This window comes from Anopheles nili, chromosome 3 (genome assembly GCF_943737925.1).
Source record: "Anopheles nili chromosome 3, idAnoNiliSN_F5_01, whole genome shotgun sequence".
NCBI lineage: Eukaryota > Metazoa > Arthropoda > Insecta > Diptera > Culicidae > Anopheles > Anopheles nili.
The window spans coordinates 72,530,088-72,540,457 of record NC_071292.1 but is presented as its reverse complement, the minus strand read 5'-3'; the positions used below and the strand labels follow the sequence as shown (position 1 = coordinate 72,540,457).

At 39.5% G+C, this 10,370-nt stretch overlaps 3 protein-coding genes across 3 annotated transcripts; 2 read left to right on the top strand and 1 right to left on the bottom strand.

The window, feature by feature from the left end:
* Positions 1-2,250: 2,250 nt before the first annotated feature.
* On the top strand, positions 2,251-4,465 carry LOC128726351 (pseudouridylate synthase 7 homolog). Its single transcript, XM_053820155.1, has 3 exons — positions 2,251-2,432; positions 2,494-4,154; positions 4,224-4,465. Exons 1-3 carry the CDS (start codon positions 2,251-2,253, stop codon positions 4,463-4,465), a joined length of 2,085 nt encoding a protein of 694 aa, XP_053676130.1.
* Positions 4,466-4,861: 396 nt separating this feature from the next.
* On the top strand, positions 4,862-6,170 carry LOC128725025 (uncharacterized). The gene has a single exon (XM_053818743.1). The coding sequence runs from the start codon at positions 4,862-4,864 to the stop codon at positions 6,044-6,046; it is 1,185 nt and encodes a 394-aa protein (XP_053674718.1). The 3' UTR covers positions 6,047-6,170.
* A 639-nt stretch (positions 6,171-6,809) lies between these two features.
* LOC128725024 (uncharacterized) lies at positions 6,810-9,891 on the bottom strand. Its single transcript, XM_053818742.1, has 5 exons — positions 9,683-9,891; positions 9,099-9,592; positions 8,747-8,868; positions 7,325-8,686; positions 6,810-7,249 (listed from the first exon to the last, which is right to left on the bottom strand). Exons 1-5 carry the CDS (start codon positions 9,889-9,891, stop codon positions 7,106-7,108), a joined length of 2,331 nt encoding a protein of 776 aa, XP_053674717.1. The 3' UTR covers positions 6,810-7,105.
* Between the last annotated feature and the right edge of the window lie 479 nt (positions 9,892-10,370).

The following is a 10,370-nucleotide window of genomic DNA, read 5'->3' as shown; positions in this document are numbered from 1 at the left end:
CCTACACTGTCGTCGTCGCATGCTTCGCCAGCAGTTTATTGCACGTTATATGCACGTTATTTGAACACGATCAATTGTACCCACGATCGCATCAATTTTTATTTTTAAAAAAACGTTCACTTTTATTATCTAGCTTTTTTATCGCATTCACTGACACTGTCAATGACGCGCTGTCATTTGACACCGGGGCTTCCGCAGGTGCTGCACACAAACGAACTCGGAGTTAAATGCACACGAAGCTTTTCGCACTGTTTTGCTGCTGTTTTGCAGAACAGAAACTAAACGGGAACGAACCAAGGGATCAAAATGAATGATTATAGCGAAAGAAAGGCGAAATGTGTTGACCGCTTCACTTAGTCGAGCGCCAATCGAATTTCATGCTTGCCGTGCTGTAGTTGGATTGCTTATTTGACACCTCAGCACAAAATACGTCCCCTCCGAATATCCGGGAAGAGATGCACAAACGCTGAAGTTACACTGGAAACTATGCCTTTAAGCGAGGAAATTTAAGGTACTGTGCTCTGTATCTCGAAGGCACTTTTTTGCTGATTCAGAATGGAGTTTCTTCCTCGTTTGATGCGATCGCGCTCAAGATCCTTGCGTTTTCACAACCGGCACACATGCTCAAAATCGTGATAATCTTGATCGATACGATGGGGTGGTGAACGATTGCGAACTAACTTCGATCAGCGCGTCATCTGAAGCGGCGTTCCTGCTTTCTCTCTCTCCTTCTCTCGCTCACACGTTCACATGCGGGTTTACGCGCGAGATCAACAACCACCAGCTTCCAGCGCACGGCGTTTTCCCTCTCACTCTCTTTTTCTGCCTTTCTCTCTCACTCTGCTATAGTAACCGAAGATCGTTTCAAAGAATGGGAGAACAAAATCAAGCACAAAACTACCGGAACACACTCGCTCGCACGCACCTCAGCATGGTAAACATTGGTGTGCTCTAACTCGCAAAAGACGCTGAGGAAAACGAGTTTTTCGATGCTGTTTCTTCCCGGCGTGTCTAAAGCCCTTGTTTTTAGTATCGTTACTATATCCCTCGGTTTACTACGTGTATATATGCTTGTCGTTTCTTTTCCGCGTCACTGTGGCACAGGAAAGGTAGCGTTGTTATTCCCTTTTCAGGTGTTACTACATTTGAATGATCACGAATGGTACTGGAACTACCGAATCTTTTACATCAAACTGTACAAACTTCAAACGACACTCTACTGTTCACTGTTTCTTTTTCAAAGCTACGCTATAATCACAACTTCGACGTTATTACAATACATTAGATTTATTTTATTCCACCCAAAAACAGCTCAATACCGGAAAAATATTACCGCTAACGCAACGGCACAACAATGGACGACAACGACGCACGTCCTTCCGCTGTGAACAGTTAGATGTAAATAAAAGGCAGATCACTGAGCAGAGCAGAACAGAGTAGAAACACATTAACTCGCGAACCACTCTTTAGCTACTCGACAAAATGAGTCTCTGGCATCTCGCTCTTGCTCATGGCGTTTTGTCATCTCCACATCTTTCGGAGCTTAGGAAAACACAAGAGAGAAAATGAGCGATTTCGCTCTCTACCATACCAGGCATTCGTACACACCTATGATTCTTCTCTCTCTAAGTTAACTGGACTGCTCTCTTAATCATCAATTCACAACATGGGCTGTATACAGTTCAGAACACCCGAAAGAAATTATGCTATAATTATTATTAAACTGAATTTTTATTTAAAAAATATCTATTAAAGGTTTACTTGTACTTTCCCGTATTCCGACAGAAATGATTCTTAAACTATAATTTAAAGGAAAAATCAAATTTTCAAGACGTTTTTGTGCAATTTGTAGGTTGGCCTTATTTTAACGGTTTAATTTATTTAGCAATAGTTCAATGTTTGATTTTTTATTTGTTCTTCTCTCTCACAACAGTAAACTTTTTTATTAAGAATGCGATAGGAAAAAAGATTGTCATTATTTGACAATCAAGACTGTTTATATACTTATATAATACTATGAAAAGTATCCGTAGAGCAACATATATTGTGATTTAATACACCAGCAGTTTGAAAATTTCAGGGCTGCTGCAAATTCTTCGAGCAGTTTCTTACTCATGTCAAAAATGTCAACAAGCAAACGTGCTCATACTTGCTGGGGATCAATAGATCGTTAACACAGTTTTTTACAAAACATCAATATATTTCAAGCTTGTTTATTGAACATTAAGCGAGTACAAACGAAAGAAAGCAATGAAACGAGGAAGATTCAATCATAACAACCGACGCTCTGGCCCGGTCAAACACGGAGCTCCGGTCAAACAACGTACACCACGGTGTAACACAATCCATACTTCATACATCGCAGAGAAAGATATATTTTGTACAGAATACGTTACAGGTTCGGAAGGATTTCAAGGCGTTCTAAAATCAAGGTCAGTTATTCGCTGAATCCGCATTCAATTTTGACTGAGTCTGTTGTTTACCGTCGCACAGATTTTCGGATTTTCATGTGAACGAAATCGACGGCGATGGCGAGGAGGCTGTTTTGTCGGACCTTTCTCTGCCAAAATCTAGCGCAAATAAACTAGGTGAGTCGACCGTGGAGGAAAGTAACAGCACCATCGATCCAAATGAAGATTTAGTAAGATTGATCAAACCCGAAAATATGACACGAATCCAGGAAATAATGAAAGGAAAAGACGATTCGTACATTCAAATAGATGTCACAGATCTGTCCAAACAAGATCGTACAACGATACATACTAGAGTAAAGGCGCTCTTTGGGGCTGCAATCGTTGGTTCAACGATGAGCGAAAATGATCGCAAGTGGATCCGATTTGCTAAGTATAACAAAGCAACGGTTCGAGATCGTCGTGAAAAATGGCAATGGCCGCATCCTTACACGTACTTTATGCTGTACAAAGAAAATCTCGATACTATCCAAGCGACAATATTGCTTGCTCAAAAGCTGTACTGTTCCCCCTCAGTATTTACGTATGCAGGTACGAAAGATCGTCGAGCTAAAACTACCCAATGGATGTGCGTGAAAACGCGTGAACCGGCTAAAATTATTGCTGCTGCCCGAAGCATGCCAAGCGTTACCGTGGGTAACTTTACGTTTAAACCGACTACGCTGAAGTTGGGCCAGCTACGGGGCAATCGTTTCCGCATTGCACTCCGACAGGTCACGGCCAGTGATGAAACCATAAACGGCTGCATGGATCAGTTCCGCGAGAAAGGATTCATCAACTATTACGGTTTACAACGGTTCGGCAATTGTGCCTCCGTTCCGACATATAAAATAGGAATAGAGATGCTCAAGGGAAACTGGAAGGAAGCATGCAATTTGATACTCCATCCGCGCGAGGACGAACCCCAGTTTATGGTGGAAATGCGATCAATTTGGCAGCAAACCCATGATGCTGCAGAAGCATTGAAAAAGCTACATTCCACAAATAAGTCTGTTGAGGCTCAACTACTCCATTGGCTAGCGAGTCACGGTGGTAAGGATTATTTCGGTGCAATTAGCCACCTTCCACGTAATATGCGGATGCTTTATCTGCACGCTTATCAAAGTTTGATCTGGAATCGAGTAGCTTCGGAACGTATACGCAAGTACGGTTTGAGTCCTATTGTAGGAGATCTAGTTTACACAGAAAACCAACCAGAAGCGGCTATTGCTAATATAGAAACTTTGGTGGATGGTGAGGAAGCGATCATGAATACAGTTGATGTAGAATTTGAGACTGATCCAGATCAAAATGACAATGTATCAGAAAACGAAAGCAATATCCCGACTGAAACGTCCTATTTTAAAAATCTAGTTAGACCGCTTACCATCGACGATATCGCGGCGAAGCGGTACACAATGTTCGACATCGTTCTATCCCTTCCTGGGCACGATATTACATACCCGTCCAACGAATGCGCCCTCTGGTATGAAAACGCGCTGGCTGAGGAGTCACTGTCTTCGGAAAAATTGCAACACAAATCGAAGAGTCATTCCCTCACGGGTGCGTATCGGAAGTTGTTCGTTCGCCCTGAACGTTTGGAATGGAAAATCGTCCGCTATGAAAAATCAACTGACACGCTCATTCTGTCCGATGTGGAAAAAATTAAAAGCACTGCCGAACCACAGTTTGCCGAATGGGCAGGTATGATTGCACCATTAGACATGTATTGCTGGAATTGCATTTGTTTTAATACTTTGCCTCATTCTACAGCTAAAGATGCTGCACATAAAGCGGTTCTACTGGATTTACGGCTACCCACATCCTCGTACGCGACGATGGCTCTTCGTGAGATTATGAAAACGGATACATCAGCCGGTAATCAGCGAGCGCTCGAAAAATTGGCCCAAGAACACTCAAAACCATGCGCGAACGACGAAGGAAATGATAGTTCTTCATTATCACAAAAAACTAACGAAGAACCAATGTGCAAAGTAGCAAAACAAAACATTTAACAGTAATTTGAAATATACATCGAAGTTTTAATGCTAGTGAGCTTCTATATGAACAAGGGTGAATCAATTTTGATCTATATATATATATATATATATATATATATATATATATATATATATATATATATATATATATATATATATATATATATATATATATATATATATATATATATATATATATATATATATATATATATATACTTATACTTGATAAAATTGTAGTAATTTTTGCATAGTATAGTATATAGTGTACAGCGCTGTAGCATAGCATAGGCATAGGTCATTGAGACCGTACAGGAATTTAACCATACAACATAAACAATACTAAATGCAATATAACGCGATCCGATGACTCAAAAAATGAATTTATTGTTAGCTTAGTGAGAAAATAAGATGCATTTGTATCCATCCACAATTAGAGTGATTACACTTATCACTCTCACAAGTCCTTTAATCCATTCAGGTGCCACTCAGGTTTTGGAGTGTGTCAGAGAAGTGTTAGAATATAACCCGGGCCAATGGGATCAGTTTTGTGTGTTTCGATCGATTTCACCAAGCCTTCAAGAGCTAAACTTTTTCCCAAATAATGCAGATAATGTAGCTTTCATTAACTCGACGATTCCCAGCCTACCGGAAAATTTCTACATACAGTTCACAAATCTCAAAGTCCTGTTAGTCCAGAATATCGGCCTGATAACGCTTACGATCACAGATTCGATGCAGATTGTCTACGCCCAACACAATCTAATACATACACTGATCATCAATGGAGGCAAGAAGATGACAATGTTGTATTTGCAAAATAATCCGATCACAACCATGCAAAATATTACACATAATTTGACTGGGCTGCAGATTTTGGACGTTAGCCACACAAGTATTACCTCGGAAACAGACAACACCATCGATTTCGTGATGTTCGCTACGATGCCAAATTTAACGGAGTTAAATTTGGCGCATGTTGATGCGAATTACGTAGAAAATGAAGCACAACTCACCCTACCGAATCTAAAGATCTTGAATCTCTCAGGAAATATAATAACCGCCAGCAATTTTGACCTATCCGTGTTTCGTTCGCTGCCCAGCTTGGAAGAACTTTATTTAAGCGATACGGCGTTGCCACATCTTAGCATATCGAACATGCGCGATGATTTTCCAGCGCTTCAAAGGATACACCTCGAGGGTAATGATTTTAAATGTGATTTTCTACAATCACTGCTAGTGCATCTCAAGGAACAACAAGTAGAAGTTTTAGCAACCTCAAGAAAATGTTATTTGGGGTATGAAAAGATCGAAGGTATGTGCTGCAAAAGAGATATCACGAATATTGGCAATACACTACCCACAATTACGGATAACATAAACCCAACAGTGCCTTCCGTTCCAAAGGATTCGCCTTCTCTGCCAAAGGAAGGCCTACCACCACCTTCAGACTATACGTTTTATATTATATTAGGTGCGATTGTTATGGCTGTATTGTTCTTATCCGTCGCTTGCTACTGGCTTCTAAAGTATATAATAATGAAATATAAAGGACGCATATCTGTGCCAGATCGTGATGGTTTGGATGATTTATGACTTAATCACGAGGATGCACCAATCTCTAATACAACATAAATTTTGCTTTAAAAATTATCAATATATGTATGTCACGCAAAAAAAATAAATTCATTTATGCCAATAGGTTTACATGAGAACGAACACATAATTGCTGTGTTTTAATCCTGAAATGTAAAAAAAGTGTTTATTCTTCAAAATTTAACAAAAAACACAATACGACTGCAAGCCAAAGACCCATTCGCTGTCCGCACTTTAGAGCCGACTGATATAGAGAGCAATCTCGGTCAAGCTCTTCAACATCTCTCGTTGATGACCACCTCAATAGGTGACAATCGTCTGTCACCTGCGAGTGATTAGGTAGCGTTTATACTTAACAATAATTATTGCAGAGCTGAAGAGAGATTGAAGAAGAAACCTCGAACAGTGAACATTTTCACAAAAGGACAACATGAAATCTAAAAAAACTCAGTAACTATTTCCGGGCAAGCAAGAAAATATAAATGATAACGGTGAAAAAGGGAGATTCGTAAGGCTTAATAGGAAAAGCTCAAAGATAGGAGAAAGGAATCTATCGTATGCATGCCTCGTTTTCCATTTTAAATATTTTTTAAATATATTTCAGAGAGGGATTATTAAAATAAACATTTATGGTGTTACTTTGTACACACGGAAAATAGCTGTAAAAGCTACTATTCCTTCTTTTAATTTCTGGTTAATAACTGATAGCATTTTGACATCGCTGGCTGCACGGGAGGTCCTCGCAAGCCTTATATGACCCGAAAACCTTAGTTTGGAGACCCATAATTTCTGAACTAATAAAATTCTAGCTCTTCAATATGGCATTTTCTATGTGGAATATTAACTGATTTACATTATTCATAAAAAAATATGTTTAAAAAAAGCGCCTTATTCGATCAATCTTAAATGATCATCTAAGCTTAAACATCTTTATACAATCATACCAAAAGCACGCGTTAAAACATAATAGTATACCCTCTACTGACGTTAAAACTAGCTTCGCACGTAACAATTGTCGCCCTTTTTCGTACTATATCAGGATAACGGATGCAGTGATACTCATTCAATGTCCGAAGCCGACAGCTCATCGTATAGATGTGGATACCTTTCCGTGTGCTTCTTCAATATGTGCTGTACCCATCCATATTCCGAGTTTAAGTATTTTGAACACAGATCGCATTGTGTCAGTTTTATACATTTTGCCTGGAAAGAAAATAGCATGTGAAAAAAAAGTTAATCAGTAAGCCGTTTGGACATAATTTATCAAGCGTTAGTTACCGAATCGTTCCTAGAATTTCTAAGTTGTTCGTCAGGGGCGTGCATGTAAACGATGTGTTGTAACCAGTCTTCAGATGTAGTAAACGCTTTTCCGCAAATTTTGCAATTAAATTCGATGGGAAGAGTTTGTTGCGGCGGCGCATTCCCTAAACCATTCGCCTCACTCATTCCTTCCGTGGTTTTGATATATTTTGTTTGTTGACTCCTGTTTGCTTGAAATGGATGCTGCATTGGTCGTTTGCGGATGATTTGGCTTACATGCGATGGAACTTGTGCTGGTGTATCACTGGTGTGTACGCCTGGGCTGGTTCGTGTTACATTGCAATACTCTTCCACGGACGGATCGGATACTACGTGATTTAGCTGTGGTAACCTTGAATTATTGTGTTCTATCGATTCCTTGTCCAAATTTAAGTCATCAGCTGGTTCCAGGGGATTTCTGACAGAAATACTGTTCCTTAATTCAATATTTGCAATGTTTTTATCCTCATGTACGAACAAATCTTCATTATCGTCAGTGTCTGCATCTATCAAGTCATTATCCAGATCATTTCCGTTGTTTTGCTCTTCGTTCTCCTGTTCGTTTGCATCGTAGTCACTGCTATCCTCATTTTCGTCATAATAGTCCTCATCCTGGTCATCATTATTGGTGAACTGTAGTGAATCATCATCTTTAGCGTCAAGAAGTACAGGATCATCATTTTCCTCATTGGAAACTTCATCTTCGAAGCTGTTTTCTTTGTTTTGCTTCAGGGCACAGGGTTCGCCATTCTCTGCATCATCAACATCTTCGTTCTCACTATCCTCATCACTCTCATCGTTGTCATCATCATCAGAACGTAACAGGTCGTCTCCGATATTAGACGAAACTTCTATCGAAGTATCTGAATCATCTTCTGGTGACGCCTGGGTTATTGCAGTTGAGGTGTTGTCCGAAACGAACCGTTCCGGATTGGATGCGAGCTTCTTTTGGTCATTTGGGTGTTGAGTATGTGTTTTAGGTTTTGATAACCTTTTGGTAGATGATGTTTCGCTTGGTTTCCGTTGTCTTGAGTAGGTAGCATTGGTTTCAAATGATACCCTCTTGCCTAATCCATCTTTTAGATTTTCTATGACATTCGTAACGTTTGTACCAGTTGCCATGGCCACATCTTCAAGGCCTTTTATTTTCCAATCAGAGCCAATACGTATAAAATCTTGTACAAGCCCTTCAGGTATCTTTGTGCGACCAGTGTACATGAACTCCAGCAGCGACTTTATAACCTTTTTCGGAATTTCGGACTGCATAACTATCGCTAATGGAGTAGCAGTTGTCTTGGGAGTTACCTCTTTCAGTATATGTTCAATGTAGCCGGAAAACACCTGCGAATTATTCCATTATTACGGAATGAAATAAAGACATATATAAGTTTACATTCTTACCTTACTAAAATGTGACAAAACAATTCGATGTGCCGGTAAAGAATACGTTTCTCCATTATATGAAGCAATTAGTATGACATCCGTATAGAGGTGCGATCTAAAAACAAATATTGCATGGCATTAGTAGTAAAAACGTCAAACCAAATAGTTTCCTTGAATGTATTAATAAATGGTTTAATGTATTACGCGTATAACTGCTGGAGAAAACTTTTGGAACCCTCCTGTCCGCCATCAAAACTAAAAACGATCACATTATCATCCGCATGTGACGATGGATTTTCTGAAATATTAAATTATTTCATTATGCAATTATTTGGTGAGGAGCTCACTGTATATTGTCAGAAAACTATACCTTCCACATCTAGTCCAGCTTCTCCATCGGATTGAACTCCTTCCACCAACGCTTCAACATCACCTAGCCTCTCTTGTGGATGTTCTTCGTCGTACTCTCCTGAGTAAGGATCTCCGTTGTGTGGCAGATTTGCGACAGAATTTGCTTCCTCACGAGATTCCAATTGTGAATGATCTTGATCCAGCTGTTCTGCGCCGTTATGATTGTCATAATTTGAATTCTCATCGCCTTCATCCAAATCCATAGTGTTTTCATCTATGTGATGTGCAACAGGAAATTCTGTGGATTGATGTGTGGCCTGTCCCAAGATTCCGCGACTCTCCAGAGACTGCGCCATGGTAATATCCATCCTCAAATACGGAGGCATATCAAACATCGGTTGACCTAAACTCTGATAGCGTACTGGAGGAGTGTATTCGAAAAATGATGCTATCTTATTAAACAAGCTCCACTGTGATGCTTTGCCAGAACAGCATGTGAGCATATATTCTTTCCTAAAAAAGGTAATAAAACAATGAACAAAGAATAAATGAACAGTTTTATGCATCATTTGCACCGGTATCTGAAACATCTTCCGACGGTACCTATATTTTCCAGAAAGATTATGTATACGACCTCGTATGCTCTTTACAGATGCCATGCACCCAGCTTGTGCCAATTCCTTCACCATTGTTTGGTAAACCTCTTCGGACCCACGCGCATCTTTCAGCTCCTGATAGTGATTTGCCCAAATGTCCACTAACTTCTCCAACTGGGAAATTGTCCAGCGGTCTTTCTTTCTTGATGCTTGCATATCTGCCCGCCTTCGGTGTAAGTATAATTTTGAATAAAACTTTAATGTATACTAAATCTTCAATGTTTGGCGGGTTTTGTTAACTTTAAAAAATATAAACAACACTGAGCCTCCGCTCTGTATGACAGATTGTGACAAACGCATTAAAAACAACCATCGTCATAAACATGCAGCACAGGGTGGGCATGAAATGCATTATCGTGATTGCTGGCATGTTTTCCAAATTATTAAATCTTGACTTCATCAAAGTACAGCAAAACGAATTGAACTTGATGAAAACAAAAAAATGGGAGAGCGGTTATTTTTCTAACGATTACGTTTTTGAAATGAAAAATCATCAAAACAACTTAGAGCAGATCCTAAGTTTTCTTTCTGCAATTTTTTGTTGTACATAGGTCATATTTATATAGTTAAAACTACCAAGTATATATAGCCATATCTTAATTTCTCCTTACCTTTTACTAGCAACTGTTGTACCT